The sequence below is a fragment of the Myodes glareolus genome, chromosome 9, assembly GCF_982192425.1.
Source record: "Myodes glareolus chromosome 9, mMyoGla1.1, whole genome shotgun sequence".
NCBI classification, from domain to species: Eukaryota; Metazoa; Chordata; class Mammalia; order Rodentia; family Cricetidae; genus Myodes; species Myodes glareolus.
The window spans coordinates 45,511,124-45,527,561 of record NC_142034.1 but is presented as its reverse complement, the minus strand read 5'-3'; the positions used below and the strand labels follow the sequence as shown (position 1 = coordinate 45,527,561).

The 16,438-nt window shown below is 52.7% G+C and overlaps 1 protein-coding gene across 19 annotated transcripts in view; it reads left to right on the top strand.

Annotated features, from left to right (window-relative positions):
* Positions 1-16,438, top strand: part of Myo18a (myosin XVIIIA) — a 98,442-nt gene that overhangs the window by 37,421 nt on the left and 44,583 nt on the right. For 7 of the 19 annotated variants that reach the window (XM_087910270.1, XM_087910264.1, XM_087910263.1 and 4 more), the window contains exons 3-9: positions 11,713-11,790; positions 12,928-13,071; positions 14,694-14,781; positions 14,974-15,080; positions 15,178-15,354; positions 15,649-15,862; positions 16,057-16,199. In XM_087910270.1, coding sequence (XP_087766396.1) covers positions 11,713-11,790; positions 12,928-13,071; positions 14,694-14,781; positions 14,974-15,080; positions 15,178-15,354; positions 15,649-15,862; positions 16,057-16,199 — 951 coding nt within the window. Of the gene's footprint in view, positions 1-9,878; positions 10,086-11,712; positions 11,791-12,927; positions 13,072-14,693; positions 14,782-14,973; positions 15,081-15,177; positions 15,355-15,648; positions 15,863-16,056; positions 16,200-16,438 lie in introns of those variants that run through there. The other 12 variants (XM_087910269.1, XM_087910268.1, XM_087910260.1 and 9 more) reach the window with 7 other exon arrangements.

Below are 16,438 nucleotides of genomic sequence, written 5' to 3'. Positions count from 1 at the left end.
CTTCTGACCCCCAACCCCGGAAATGTCCTGGGCTCCCCATAATGTTTCCTCGTTTAGAAAAGGAAGATGTCTTGTTATTTCCCCAGATGTGGCAGAAGTAAATGGCGAGGAAGGGGTGGTGCTGCCTTGGGCTCCTCTCTCAGTTACTTGCTTGAAAGGGTAGTACACAGCTCCAGCTGCCTCAAAACCTCTAAGAGACAAGCCACATATTTCGCCTGACTCACGATTTGGGGAGTGTTGATGGGGAATCGTCTTCTAAACCTCAGTTTCCTGGGGCTGCCTCCGCCACCCCACAGACCGAGGCACGCCTTTCCCACAGTAATGATTGCTATGGGGGCTTTTATTCTTCTAAAGCCCGGAGCCCAAGCATCTCTTTGGAGACTTTGGTGCTGCTTTGGGCTGGTATTGTGACCCCTTCTCCCCTCTTACTCTAGACTAGACAGAGAAAGGGGGCTTGGCAGGGGATGGTCCTTGAAGTTGACTGGAGTCTTCTTACTATCTTCAGCAGGAACCCAGCATGGTCCCATACCCAGGATACTTAGAAGGGACACATGTGGCATCTCAGGGATATCTTGTCTGTGAGCCTCTTTTTATTTTCATTTAGAGAAAAGTTTTTCTGTTCAGTTTTGTGTGTGTGTGTGCACGCGCGTGCCCGCCATGTATGGAAAGGTCAGAGGACAACTTGTACAAGTTAGTTCTGTACCTTCACCATATGAATTCTGCCGACCAAACTCAGGTCTTCGGACTTGGCATCAAGCGTCTCTACCTACTGAGCCATCCTCCCCGCACATGGCCCTCTTTTAGCAGAGATTATTCCAGAGAAGTAAGTTCCTTAAAAAAGCAAGTGAGGAGAGACATAGCTGCCTCCCAGGCCACCCTGCCCTCCCCTCTACTCCCCCAGCCACTAAGGGTAAGGTTTTCAATTGAGTCAGCAGTTGGCAGGGTGTGGGCGCCTAGTGTGGAGGTGTAGCAGGAGCCTGAGATGGGCCCATAGCGTTTGTATCTCTCCATGCCCAAGGAATTGCCCTGTCCTGGCTCCCAAACTGGCACCGTTGTGGAGGTGTGTGTGGGCAGAGCAGGGTGGTGCCCGAGAGAGCTCTTCACTCTGTGAGCGGGCTGCTTCCTGCTCTGGCCTACCCCCCACCCCGCCCTGCATACCCAGGCCATCAGTACCTTGACTGTCACAGATTCAGGGCCATGGGAAATGATGCTAGCAGATGGCAGAGTGCCCTGCAGAGAAGCCTTGAGTGTCCTCAGGGAGGGGAGGCCTCCAGCAGGCCTGTCTGTCTGTCGGAGGAAGCCCTGGCCCTTCTGCAACTGCAGGAAGCCATCCCAGTGCACCTGCTTCCTCCTGGCTGGTGAGCAGCGGCCCAGGGTTCTCTGCTGTTTCTGTTCCGCCCTGCAGTGGGGGAGGGCTCTGGCTAGAGACTGACCCTGAGGGCTAGCTCCTCTTCCTTTCTTCCTCTGGCTGACTGGCAGTGTGGCCTTCAGGCCCTTCCCTGCAGAGTTCCCCTCCACTAAAGAAGCTCTTTGAAGAGAGTGCTCAGATCATGAGTGGAGAGCCAGGTCTTCGATGGAAACTGCTGCTTTCTACCCAAGCTGTTGCTGCTGATATGGATGGCCCATGTATGGGGGGGTATGGGGGAGGGCTGGCTACTTTCCCTTAAAGTAGGCCCTAAATGCTTGGTATAGGGCAGATCTGAGTGTGAGTCCTAGATCTGCCACTTACTGTCATGAGGCCGTGGGAAAGTCACATGATTCTCTGGGGTTCCTTTGCTTATTTGTAAAGCAAAACTCATGTCTGCTTCAAAGGGATGTTGTGAGCATCAAATGGGACGATGCTTGTTGGGCTGAGCACAGTGCCTAGCGCCAAGAAGATGCTCAATAAAGATGCGCTGTCGGGGCTGGGTGTGCTGCTCAGTGACAGACTGGTTGTCCAGCATGTGTGAGGCCTGGTTGATTCCCCAGCACCACAGACAGGAAATTCCTGCTGCTGTTACTATTTCTTCCCTTCTCCTTCATTCCTTTCTCCACCCCTATTGCTTAGTTAGGTGGGTGCTAACTTGAGATTGTCCAGGAGAGTCTCCTGAGAGCTGCCTTTTGTGCGTCAGAAAGGGATGAAGAGAGAGGAGATGATTCTGGGCTTTTTTGAGAAGAAAGAGCATTGCCAGTGTTGGCACAGGGGGACAGGCTGGGAACCTATCTTGTCTACTGATGGTTTGGTTCCTTCTAGACACAGTCTCTCTCTGGGAGTTACTTGCTGCTCTTGGGGCTTGTCTTGGATGTCTGGCTTAGACACATAGGCCTTAACATATCCGCTCGGGCTGGGCATTCCTGGCCTGAGGGGTTACCCAGTGGATAGGATTATTCTTAGGGTCTTTAAGCTCCCCTTTTCTTTCCTTCTTAATTTCTTTCTTTCTTTTTAAAGATTTATTTATTTTTATGTGTGTGTTTTGCCCACATGTATGTCTGTGTAAGGGTGTCACATCCCCTGGAACTGGAGTCATAGGATAGTTGTGAGCTGCCATGTGGGTGCTGGGAATTGTGGTAGCTAAGGGAGGGCCATAGGTGCTGGCATTGGGGAGAGTAAAACCCAGCGTCGACTCCATGAATGACAGGCGCCTTTGGGGCTGAGGGTAGACAGACTCTCAGCAGATTTCTCCCCTTTGAAAACAAATGCTTCTAGCTTTTATCTCTTTTTCTTTTTTATTGACTATTTAGCCATCCTTACAATAAAAACAAGCAGTAAGTAACAAATGCACAGCAAAATAAATAGCAAGTACGTCTATTGTGTCTAATTCACACCATTTACAAAATTATTATGATCACCATTTGCATGCTATTTATGTTCTAGTTCTTTTTGATTGATGTCATTTTGTGTGGAATTTTCCATATGGTTTTATTGTCCACATCTTTGTCAGTTTAAATGGCAGCATAGCCATGTGTTAGGCTGAAGCCATTGTTTACCTAACCATCTCTGATTCTAGTCCCTTGGGTTGTTTGCAGTTTGAAGTTTTTTTGTGGAGCGCATCTATGAAAAAAAATGCTTGCATGAGCTTGTGGGATTTCTTTGTTTCTTGAAGTCAGCTCGTTGAACATGCAATCCTGCAGATGGGTTGACTAGACGAGAAGATGATGCATTTTTAGCCAGGCCCCGCCCTTTCTCAGCTCGGTCCCACGGCATGGAGTTTGCTCTAAAGTTGGGAATACACCTCTCCTGTTTGTGTCACACCTCTGAGAATCAGCGTGGACAAGCCTTATTCTCTGTAGTCTATATGTGGGAAAGGGCTTTGGGCCAAAACCCTGCCCCCACCCATTTCCAGTATCGTCATGTGACAAACACTTGTATCTAATGGTGTGAAGAGTAAGAAAGAGTCCTGCCTAGGAGGAAATCCCAGTCGGGGAATCACATAGTTACCAAGACCCCTCCTGGATGGGGACCACTCGGCAACTCTGCCCCTTCCCTCCCTTGTAAAGTGGGCTGCTACAAGGAGAGAGAGGGATGAAGTGCCTATCCTGGGCCTGGCTCAGAAGAACACTCAGGAGTAGTGGTTTCCTTTCTTTTCTTCCAAGGGAAGAGGTCAGAAATGACAGAGAGAGAGAGGTGGCCAGGGCCTCAGAAGGCGATGGGGACATATTGGAATTTCCCTTTTACAAGTTCTGAAACTCGGTTTGCAGGGCCCACGTAGTTGAAGGAGGCAGGAACTGATTCTGCCAGTCGTCCTCTGATCACACGGGCATCATAGTGCCCGTGCGTGTGCACACACTCTTACATACACACATACATAAAGGTAATAAAGTTAAAAGAAACAAGGTGGAGACATGATTGAGAAAGACGTTCTGATATTAACCCCTGGCCTCCATACTTTTCTGTGTGGGTGAGTGTACACACGTGGATAGATGAATGGATGAAGGAAATGATGAGTGGATGAGCAAATGAGGGAGCTGATGGTAAATACCCCGTATAGGATCCCTCTTGGTGTGGGCATTCCACATTCAGTGATCGGTGTGAGAAATGGCTGAAGTTCCTGGAGTGGAAACGTGTCTGAGCAGGAGCCCTTTCTCCACAGCAAGTCCCTAGTTCTAGGAGATCTGGGATGACTGTTACAGAGGCAATGCCACCAGCTCTTTTCTCTATTGGGTGAAGACAGCACGCTCCTGGGCCCAGGCCATGGTAAGGAAGAGAAGAGAGATTTGGACGGTTCTTTCCCAAGGCATGGAAGCGACGTCCTTTGGGGAGATCCCGACCTGCTGTCAGTGCGAGGCTCCCTGGGGCAGCTGGAGCAGAGGGAGGAGCCAGATGTCCTTCTGGGACCTCCCTAAACAATAGGAAAACTTGGACATGAGTTCAAAGAGCAAATGAGTTAATTAAATAAATTTAAAGCCGGCAGCATATCAACTGGACAGTAAGACAGAAGCCACCAGAACCAGTTAAAAATGGTGGAGAGGGCTGGGCGGTGGTGGGGCACACCTTTAGTCCTAGCACTCGGAAAGAAGAGGCAGGCAGATCTGTAAGTTCCAGACTAGCCTGATCTATATAGTGAGTTTCAGGACAGCCCTGGCTACACAGAGAAACCCTCTCTTAAAAAACAAAACAACAACAACAAAAAAAATTTAAGGGCATAGCTCCTAGATGGAACCCTTGCTTACTAAGCATGAGACCTTAGCTTTCATCCTTAGCATTTCCAGACAAAACTAATTTCCAACTATTTATTCGTCACGGTCAGTTATAGGAACAGGCAAGATCTCTAGTTCCGTGAACTCAAAGTGATTCTTTGGTGACATATCTCCTGGGCAAGGGCACACTCCGACATCGAGGGTCAGGAGGATCAGCAAATGGGAGAGCTTTGCCACCCTATTTACCTCTCGTTCCTGGGAGGTTTCTGCCTCCTGGAGAATCAAGGGCTTGGGTGACGCTCCACCCGCCAACCCCTACAGTGCTGGATCTGGAAATGACTTTATCTGTTGTCTAGACCAGTCTGGCCCCTGCTTCTCCAGCAGGCCCAGCGAGGCAAAATAGCTTTATCTGAGGACGCATAGCTCCCCAGTCTAGGTGTTCTCTGTCCTATACCCACCTTGCTTTTCTTTTCTTCCAGCAGTTCATTCCTCACGCTGAAGAGTGTGACCTGGGTTTGTGATCTTCCTTCCTTCCATCTTCCTTTCCTCTTGTCACCCACAGCAGTTGTCCCAGCGGGTCCTGACCCTTAGGAAGACTCGGAGTCCCTGAGAGACCCTGCCCCTGTTTCTTCTCTGACTCAGGGTGCAGGCTGCCTTCAGCACTATGGCCTTTTCATCGCGATTTGCCTTTTGGGAGCAAAAGGAAAGTTGGGTTTCAAAATCTTGGTTCTCTAATATGCTTGTCATGGTGAAGCTAGCGATGGATTGGAGCATGTGTGTGCACTTGGGGACACAGCGGCTTTTGGGAGCCCTTTTCTGTCTCGATGAGCTCCTTTGCTGACTCACTTTCCTCGCTGAGCTCCACCTCTGGTAAGCTGAGCTGACTTTTGTGCCACCGCTCCACACCCTTCTACAGCCTGTGGCTCAGACTCAGCCCTGGGACTGTGGGGTTCTGGGAAAGGCTTGGCCTTGATGCCTTGGGAACTCAGATTCCCTGAGTCTGGGGGCAGAAGAAGAAAGGAGCTGAGAGTGGGGGCACCAGGCCAATTGGCATCTGGGTCCAGAGAGTAATTCAAGCTGTGACAGACTTGGGCATGCCTTTGTGCATATGCACAGTCTCTGGCTGGACAATGACCTACAGCAGCCAGAACCTTGCGGGGAGGGAGGGGGCGTGAGTCAGCCTGAGGCTAAATCCAGAGCTGAGCTCAGACCTGAGTCCAGTGTCCCAGACACTTTAGGGGGCAACCAGTGTTCCCAATGCCTCACCTTGGACAACCGTTTGGAACCCCAAACACAAGCTACAGGAGAAAGGACAGATTTGGAGCTGATGAGGGTTTCAGAGTGAACTTAGAATCTGGGTCATATCTGAAACCAAGCTAACAGCACTGCGTGCAATAATGAAAGCGTCTGTGTGGTTTGGGAATACTTGCTATCCTCTAACCTGTGTGCCTAGGGGCTAATGCATGGTGTGATTTCTGTGGGGAGGGGTGAGGAGGGCAGCAGGGACAGACCTAGCCACTGCATATATCCTCTTTATCCAGCCCTTCCCGTCCCCTTCTTTGCACAGACCTCAGTTTCTGAAGTAGAAAGTTTTTTTTCTGTGAGTTTTTGCCCGCCTCCCTCTGTCCGTGAACTCTGGACCCATTGAATATGCTTCATGGACAAGATGCAGCTTCAATACTGCAGTGACCATCATGCTGGACAGTGTCCAGGCACTGCTAATTGGAGCTCAGAATTGACCACGGACCCTGGTTGAAAATGGACAGCCCCACTTTGCTATTGGATAATTGATTCTGGATGTTGCTAAGAATACTTCCAGGTCGCCTGTCTCCCCTACTGTGCAGGGAAAGCAAGGCAGGCTGGGTGCTGCGGGCTTAGGGACAGAGCTGCCCGGGGAAAGAAGGACCACTAAATTTCCTGGGCCTGCCTGGGCTTTAGGAGGGAGAGATGCTGAGAGGAGCTAGAAGAGCAGGCTCTTCTGACGCTGGGGCCTGTACCTTGGAGTCCATTCTCAGCCAGTCTCTGAACTGGAGGAACCTTCAAAGCATCTACATAACCACATCGTCAGTCCTTCCCCGGACAGCTACGGCGTCTGCTGTTTCCCCTGACTCTGCACCTCTTGTCTGACTCAGGCTACCTGCTCCTGCTGTAGCACAAACCCTGACCCTAATCAGGCATGTCTCTCTCCTCCATACCTCACCTGATCTTGGGGTTCCTTCCCCCATCTGCATGGCTGGCAATTTTGTGACATGGACTTCCAACAGCCCTTGGTGGGCTGGCCACTGAGCCCCCCCAGCATCCTTAGCTTTTACTTCCATGAAGACTCTTAGTTCTTAAAACACTGTTTCTGGGCGGTTTCAGTCGCAAGTAAAGCTATGCCTTCCTCAGACCTCCCAGCCCCGGCACTGCTCTGCTTCTCAGGGAGAGAAAGACCCCTTGATCTTTTCATCCTAGACTTGAGTAGCAGGTCTCCCAACTTGGACCTGCCAGTGACTTCTCTGTCTGCTCCCTCAGGTTAAGGAGGAGGACAAATCTCTGGCAAAACCTGGCCCTCCTGGCAAAGAGGAAGGGGCCGTAAGTGCTTCCCTAAGATGTGTGTTTGTGCATGTGTGTGCACATGTACATGAGTATGGGTGTGTGCACAGGTCTCTGATGGGTTGGCCTCATCCCTTCCAGTGTTGCTGGTATGGTTAAAGGGAATGTCAGAAATGGGGTGCAAAGTGCAGTGTGTGTGTGTGTGTGTGTATGTGACTCTATTCCAGGTGTATGGAGTGGGGGGTAAGCCATGGTGCTACGGGACCCACCCCTCTGTCTTCCCTCCGGCTCCCTTTAGTTGCCTACCTTCAGCTTTGGTTTCTTGGACCCTCTGGGCAGGCGGGGCTTAGGTGGGTAAACTCTCAGGTCAGCAAGCACTGACAAAATGAGAGCTCAGCTGTTGGGACTCTTCAGCCTGCACTGGGTGGCCCGAGACAAGGGCACGGAGGGATTCACTGCAGCTGCCGCCGCCGCTGCCACTCCACCCCACCCCTCAGCTCTCTCATGCACATCCTGGAGGCTGCCCACAGCTGCCCAGTGGCCCCAGCCCCCTACCACCTTGGGACAGAGGCCTTGAAGAAAGCTGGACCCTTACAGGGTGAGGGGAACACATCTTCTGAGCAGTGGTCCAGACGTGTGTCCAAGAGAGGATGCAGTTGTTGCCAAGGCGAGCAAACTGGAGCATGAATGCCTTCCTTCTGTCCTAGCTGCCCCTACTTCCTGGGATGATTTGATTAGCCAGGCATGTGGCTTCCTTTGGCCCTGTAAACTGTCCTGGAGGGCCAAGGCTAACCTGTGGTTTGAGATATGTGAGGAAGGTTCTTTTTTCTTTTTCAAAAATAGCACGTAAAGTACTTAGGAGAGCGTCTAGCAGGCAAAATACTATGTATGTGTTAGCAATTACTGTCATGCCGTCATCTTCACTGAAGGGAGAGGAGGGAAGCCAGGAGTTGGAAGGGAGAAAGACCTGACAGTTGGTGCCATGGCCAGTTCCACAGTACCCTGACATGCCCCTGAATACTTTTGGCATACAAAGCTTTAGAAGAGCCACAGTCCAGACCCCTTCCTTCACCGCTGCAGCAGAACCTCCCTAGAGCAGAGGCCTGGGCTAAGGCCTCTGACTCAGCTGTGCTCAGGTGGTGAGGTGCCCTCGGCATGTGGTCGGTCTGTCGTCTGAGCCTGTAGCCAGGCATGGCAGCTAGATCTTCACAACGGTGTGATCTAAAATCATAGCCGCTCGGGGGATCGAGACCTGAGCTACAGCTCGGTGAGCAGCACGTCACTGGTCGGCCCCTGAAGTGACCTGAGTCCTCCCCAGGCAGTGTGGCTAGCTTTGCAGGAAACTCTGCCCTGCCATTAGCTAGCCATCATGGCCTTCCTAGTGGCCACCTCAGCCAGTTCCTGGCAGAGTGTCAGGGAGGGGATGGGAACCCCAGACGGAGAGTGCCAATGTATACCAGGCAACTCCTGGGTGCCCAGAGTCTGGGTAGCGCCCAGCTGAGCCAGGACCCTGCTCTCCAGGGAGTACAGCTGTGGCTACTGGGGTACTTAACCCTTTGTGGGCCTGAGTTGCCTCCTCTTCCCCTCATCATTTCCACATATGCCCTCTCGGAAGAGGGAACATCTAAACCCACGGGAAGTTTGCAGGAGGGAACACCACCAGCACTGGGGTCTCTGCAGTGGTAAAGGAGACTAACAGTAGCCACGGAGCAGAGGACCTGGGTTGAGGGAGAAGCTTAACTCAAGAGGAGTATCTTGTCAGTTTCTTTCTTCAGGATGGTCAGGCTGTGTTCTGACTGTCTAGAGAACTGAGTGATGAAGAAATAGGGATGCCAAAGGCAGGAAACTGGTGGAGACAGGCCTAAGACTTTGACCTCCTCACCTTTCAGCCCTGCTGAGTGTCAGCTGTGTCCCTGACTTAAAGACTTAATTCTAGGGTGCTGCTGGGCTCTGGGGCCCTTTGTGTTGGTGTCTCCAGTTCCCTCCACACCTTCTGGGGGTGGGCAGTGGGATGATATTCAATGTACTCGTTCTGTCGACATGTCTAAACTCTGGAAGGTGGAGAGATGTGGGGAGGGGAGCTTTTGGATCTGTATGTTGTTCCGTGTGTGAATGGAAGCTGTCTTGGGGCCTGGGGCTGCACCCCCTTGTGTCCTGTGTGCATGAGCTGGGTAGGGATGTGGGGTTGCTATTCATGTCTCCTTGTGTTTATGTGACTATAGCTAGAGGGCAGCACTAAGGACAGCAGTGGTCCACCTAGAAGTCCCCAGCCTGCCACCAGCCCACCACCCTCAGAGACTTCCCAGAGAGCAAAGAGCCCGAAAGCCACGCTCACTATGAATGGCCTGGGGGCTGCCTCAGCCGAAGGCCCAAATGAAGAGGCCCAAGGTCTGTCCCGGAACCGGGTGGCCAATGCGGTGAGGAAGGTGGTGGGCAAGGTGCTGCCTGGCGAGGAGCCTAGCAATGCCAAGGAGCCTCCAGGCCGAGGAGCCAAATCCCCTGAGCACCCACCGCGGGGCAAGAAGGGAGAAAAGGCAGCCTCTAGCCCCAAGCCCCCGCCTCCACCGCCTCCTCCTCCTGCTCCACCAAAGCCTGAAACAAAGAAGGAGGCTGTCAAGGATGAGCTGTCTGTGGGCCTGCGCAGTCTGATGTCTCGGGGCCGAGGCAAGGACCACAAGTCCCGCAGCAAGCAGCCTCCTGGGAGAGGAGAGAAGGCCCCCAGCCAGGAGCCAGGCTCCTCTGGAAAGCCAGGCTCCCCAGATATGGTGGATGCTCCAAAGAAAGCAGGATCCCCAGCCAAGCCTGAAACCCCAAATAGACAGTCCTCCCCAGCCCTAGCACAAGGGCTGTCTGACCCAAATTCTGCTGACCTGAAGTCGAACCACTCTGGAGAGCAGCAGGCCAAGTTACCGGACTCTGGTGTGCAGCAGGAGGTACCCAAGTGTGCCACTAACCTCCCGTGTCCCTCACTACCCTTGCTTGAAGGCTAAGCATCCTCATGGTGGCTTCCTCCAGCCTGAAGGAGCCTCTCGTGATCCAGGCTGGCCCAGGGTTATGTGCTGACCCATGGCAGGGGTTGCATGATTTTCATTAACTTTGTGCTAGAATGGGCTCTGGCCTGGTGCTGACGAGAACCGCTAACCAGCATGCTGCAGGCCTTCCCGTGAGACTCGAGACCTGGTCTCTCACTATACAAGGCCAGCTTGAGGCGCCACATCTAAAGCTAAAGATCCGAACTTGGGCAGATGAGTGCAGGGTGGAAGCAGTGTTCTTAGTCAGGGGCCTAGGCTCACCCACAGCCACACTCCTGGGAGACTTCAGCCAGGTCCACCACTAGGAGCCTCTCTGTCAAGTGGGGAGTTATAATGTGGGCCCTTAGTCCTTCTGTGAAACCTTAAGTACTGGGAATTAGCCACTTTTATATTTTGGAATGTCTTATGGTATACATACTTTCAAAGCAAACCCATGAGTATTCTCGTGGCAGGAGGATAAAAGATCAACAGTTTTTGCCACCAAAATAATTAAGAGAAAAACCTTTTATTGGGGGCCTCTTTGAATTTTTGAATTACAAGCAAGTGTGATACTTACTCTGGAGGGTGGCTGTCTGATTAAATATGTCACAGGCTATATGCCAAGCCTGCTCCCTGGCACCAGGTACCCACAAATGGTAGGGCTGGCAGTGATACTGGTGATGCTTCTTAATGCCATCGCTGCCTTCTTCAGATCTGGCCATGGGACTCTTGGGAAGCCCTGTGTCTGCACTACCCCATCGTCACAGGTGATGGCGCCTCAGCTGGTCTTGCACTAGAAACCCTTCTTTTCAAGCTCCTTGCCCTTGCGGGTCCTGCTGAGGTCTCACAGGACGTGTGTTGGGAGACAGACATGAGCTTTTCCGGGTTTCTAGTAGCTCTAAGGAGAGGGATGAAGTTGACGCCAGGGCACAGCCTTGGGGACCTTGAGGCACTCACTGGCTGTTTTCCCTGGGAGCCATCTTTCCTTCTGGGTATTGCCAAATGTAGAAGAAAGCCAGCTGCCACACTTCCCCGTTCTCCTGGCCTGCTCTGTCGGGGCAGAGTGTTCCTGGCCCCTAGGAAACTGTGGGCAGGGACTTTCTGGTCTGATGGTTGGGGTAGGAGCTGAACTCCAGTCTCTCAGGGAACCTCTAAGTAGCCAAGGACTGTCATGTGCCTTTCCGGGGCTGTTGCCTGCTCCCTCTGGCTCTCTGGCACCTTCTGTATGCAGGAGGGTGGAGTTGAAAGCTGAGATGTATCCTGGCCTCGTGTACATCCTGGGACAAGAATGAATGGGGGGGAGGGTAACAGGGTCATTTAGAGCTCACAGTGGTTAGGGAAGTAGGAAGAAGTAACCCCGGCCCTCACAGGCACCTACCTCTTCCTTTTCTGTTTCATAGAGTTTCAAAACACAAGTTAGCATTCAGCTTGTCTCCTGGACGCTGCTCCACTTCTGCATTGGGTCTCAGTGGGTCCACGGGCTGAGAGCTCGGTGTGTGGTGCCTCCTGCTGTCCCTTGAGTCAGAACTAATAGTGATTTAACCTTTAGACAGGAGCTGACCCTGAGGTCCGGCTGAGTCCCGCAGAGGAGGCACACCAGCGCCTTGAGAGGATCTTCACAGCTTCTGTAATGCCACCTCTCTCGGGTGTGGGTTCCCAGTCCCTGGCCCTCTTCTTCCCAAGGCTGGTGGCTGGACTCTGTGTGTGTGTGTGTGTGTGTGTGTGTGTGTGTGTGTGTGTGTAAGGGGGAGAGAGAGAGAGTGAGAGAGAGGATAGAGGGGAACCCTGTGGCTGTCCATGAACCCTCACAATGACTCTGGAAAGCTGAACTCTATGGAGTATTAATACTCCAGACAGCCCAGGGCCATGACCATGGGGCCCTTCATAGCTGGGGATCTAGTCCCCTTCTCTAGCCCTGGTCTCCTGCCTTGAGGATGCTCATCGGTGTTAGGACCTGGTGTGTGGCAAGGCAGGAGTCAATATTTCCCATTTTGGTGTCCAGTGTCTAGACCCATGTGGAGATATTAACCCTTCTCATTCCTAACCAGCAACATTCAAAGCTCACCTGGCTCCTATTTCTTCCAGAAAGGCTGTTGAGGGCTTTAAGTAACCGGGCTGTAATGTAGAGGTGAAGGCTGGCTCAGGGACTGGGCAGTTGACGGGCAGCCCCTATGGTTGGAGCTGGGTGGAATGATGCCTCTGTTTGCCATGGAGGCATGAGGAAGGCATCTTAGGCTGTAGGTGCCCTTGTACTAGCCCTTTGCATGGGGAGTGGTACTCCCTCGGCAAGTGTTTAGAGAGGAGGAACCACATTCTCTTGGTGTCTGATAGCCACGGGGAGGCTGATGTCCTGGGAAAAAAGCAGGAGGATTCCAGGGTCCCAGGCTTTGGGTGTTGTGAGGTGGCCTTGTTTGCCAGGGACATGGAGGAGGGAGATTAACTAACTCCGGGTGGACTGAACAGCCAGTCCAGGAGAGACTAGCTAGAGGCAGATTGACAGATACCACAAGGAGTGACCCCCCCTCCCCCAAGAGCCTTGTCTCTGAAAGGTCTGATGATAACAAAAACCCCCAATCACCGCCTCTGGTCTGGCTTCTCTTGCCTGGCCAGCACCCTAATCCCGGGCAAGAACTCTTGACCTCCCTGCTGCATCTTGAACAGGGTGCTGGCTCACTGGTCCAGGGGTGTCTCTTGGATGGGGACCTGCAGTGGTCTCTACCTGTCTTCACCTTTCTCTCTTTCTCTCTTTGCTTGCTGCTGGTAGCTGGACCCTGAGGCCGCCTCTCCTGCCCACAGCCAGGTAGGGTGCTCCTGCCCCACCCAGGAGCCCTCTGCTTTCTCCGCTGACAATCCACCACCCCCACCTTACACCTGGGCTGGCGTCTGTGCTCGGGCCTCCTGCTGGAGTGTAAGGCCTCTTTCCCTCCAGGTTCCCACTCTGTAGTAGGGGACCCAGGGGAGCCGAGATGGTGCAGCTGTGGCCCTGGGGGAGCATCATAGCCCCAGCTTTGCCACATGTGATTCTCAGTCACTGAAGCCCAGATCACTCTGGGTAGGAAAAAAAACAAAAGACCCTCAGCCCCAGCCTGAAGATGAGATAGATGGTCTCTGTCTCCACCTCATGGTCATTGTGAGAAACTTGTTCTCAGATGATCCCTAAAGAAGCTAGTGACAGGCCATGACCTTTTGACGTCACTCTAATACTTAGCCTTAGAACATGTCACTCAAGACAAAAGTTTCAGCTGGTTCATGTGATCTGTAAAAAGCAAGACCCTAGCAATTTTTTTTTTGAGACAGACAGTCTCTCTATGTAGTCCTGACTGTTCTAGAACTACCTATGTAGACTAGGCTGGCCTTGAACTCAGAGAACTGCATCTGTCTCCTAAGTGCTGGGATCAAAGGCATGTGCCAACACTCCCAAATCAGTTCTTCAAATATTAAAAGATAAAAACCAAGTATTTTAATTCTTTTTCACTTTGACAGATGAAAACATTGACCGCTTTGTTTTGATTAGCCTATTGCTCTCCCTCCCTTTCAAATCTAAAAGTGTGCCGAAGACTAAACAATACTCTACCTGTATGCTCTTGCCATTTTCTGACCCCTCACCCAGGGTTCAGTATCACAGAGCGGTGTCTCTGCCTCAGTTTTGGGTCTCATGAGAAAAGGACACACCTAGGGTAAGACTCTGGAGTGGGGGTTGCCGTCTGGGGAGAGTGTTGTAGCCAGTGCAAGCCTGAGAGCTGTCTTCTAGGGGTGGCCGGCCTCCCTCAAGATATCACCACATTGCTGACATTTGCCCACATGCTGCTGTGGGGCATAATAACCATGGTAGCTAGGTCTCTTTTGTTCCGGCTCCTCTGGTGCCGCAGCCTTCTAGCCCGAGTGTTCTTATTTGAGGGCCTCAGATCTGCTAGCCCCGCTCTAACAATGCTTAGAAATGCTTGTTTTGATTGGTCGTCTCTGGGGACCTTGCGGGTGTCCCAGCCCTTTCACATCCTTCCTATGCTCTCTGTGTTTGACAAGTCAGTGCTGTCCAAGTAGAGAAGGGCAATATCGCCTTGCCCACACAGAGCATCTTCAGGCTAGAGCCCAGGGCTTCCTGTCTTTCCATAAGACAGAATCCTAGGATGCAGGAAATGGCTCTTCCAGCCTAGGGGAAAGAACCCATGACTGTGGCCCAGAGCTCAGGGCTGGAGTCAGGGTGCAGATCTCACAGTCTCCCAGGGAGGAGATAGAGCAGCTGGAGGTGGAGCCTGGTGACTTGCTCTCCTGGGACCAGTTCTCTTGGCCACAGTGCTCCTGTGTCCCTGGGCCTTCAAAGTTGGTATAAATCCCAATCTCACTGTGTGTCCTCCACACTCCTGGCTTTCTTCCCTCCCTTCCTGATCTTTCTCCCCCTCCCCTGTGTCCTGTGTCTCCCACCAACTTTCCCACTTGCCCATAGCCCCTCCCTTGTCTCTCCGTTCCTGCTGTCCTTGTCTCTCTACATTGCAATACAATGTCTGTGTATTCCTCCCTTCCCTCTGACAGGCCAAGACGGAAGAGCAGATTGCAGCCGAAGAGGCCTGGTATGAGACGGAGAAGGTGTGGCTGGTCCATAAAGATGGCTTCTCCTTGGGTGAGTCTCTGCCAGTTGGAATGGATGCAGGACTTGGCTTAGGGCTGGCACGGAAAATGCCTCTACTTCTGGTAAGGGCTGAAGTGAGCAAGGAGGGTCTGGTGAGCCAGCGGGGAAGAAGGCAGGACCAAGAAGGCCTAAGGAGAATAGTAGAATTTCCCAGACCCAAGTCCAACTATCCCTGCTCTGCAGCCAGCCAGCTCAAGTCGGAGGAGCTCAGCCTACCTGAGGGGAAGGTGCGCGTGAAGCTGGACCACGATGGAGCCATCCTGGATGTGGATGAAGACGACATAGAGAAGGTTGGAAGGAGGCTGCTGACAAGGGAGAACACAGACAGGGCAAGCCCGTCCCCTGTGATGGAGATGGGATCTGCATCTTCCTTGTCTTTCTTCCCAGGCTAATGCTCCCTCATGTGACCGCCTAGAAGATCTAGCCTCACTGGTGTATCTCAACGAGTCTAGCGTCCTGCACACACTGCGCCAGCGCTATGGGGCTAGCCTGCTACACACTTATGCTGGCCCTAGCTTGCTTGTCCTCAGCCCCCGAGGTGCCCCTGCTGTGTATTCAGAGAAGGTGTGCCTTCCTATGGACCTACCCACCCGCACCCTACCTTTTCTGGTTTTCTACTCTTCCAGTGTCCACTGGGTTCCTGCCCACTCTCATAGTTGACCTTGGGAAGAGGGTGGGGACAGAAGGCTATCCTGCCATCTTTAATGGAGTTGGCGGGTATCTGCATTTCCATGCATGACCTTGTCTTCCAAACACCTGGATAGAGTGGTAGCACAGAACTGTGCAAGTCCTAGAGGTGAGATGAGGTGGGCCCAGCTCCAAAAACCTCCCTCTCACTCTGCGCCTGTCCTGCTCAAGGTGATGCACATGTTCAAGGGGTGTCGGCGGGAGGACATGGCACCCCACATCTACGCCGTGGCCCAAACTGCATATCGGGCAATGCTGATGAGCCGCCAGGACCAGTCCATTGTCCTTCTGGGTAGTAGTGGCAGTGGCAAGACTACCAGTTTTCAACATCTGGTGCAGTATCTGGCCACCATTGCTGGCACCAGCGGGAGCAAGGTGTTTTCTGGTAAGGCAGGGCAACAGAGAAAGCAGTTGGGTGGGGCAGGGGAGTGAGGAAAGGAGAATGACTCTCCTCGATGCTGCCTCTTTCAGCCTTGGCTCCTAACCCCCTGAACTCACATATCCCAATCCCTGGAGCCCGTGGCTTGCGGGTAAGCTGTCCCTGGTTTTTCTGATGTCCTCTGGGCCTGTGTTCTGCAGTGGAGAAGTGGCAGGCCCTGTACACCATCCTGGAAGCCTTTGGGAACAGCCCTACCATCATGAATGGCAGTGCCACCCGCTTCTCCCAGATTCTCTCCCTGGACTTTGACCAAGCTGGCCAGGTGGCCTCAGCATCCATTCAGGTAAGGGGCTTTGCCCAGGCCTAGGGAGCAAAGACGGACCCCTGGTTTCATGCCCTAGGAGTCAGGCTCCCTAGTACCTCATTATCCTGTCCACTCTGATGAAATGGAGGCCCATGACAGCATAGGCAGGGCTGATCTGTGCTGAGCTCATTCTGCCCTCCAGACTTCTTGCCCTTCTCCTCCGCCCACACCCTCTGCTGGAATCCCCATCCCTCTCTGCCGACTTTCCAAGACCTAGG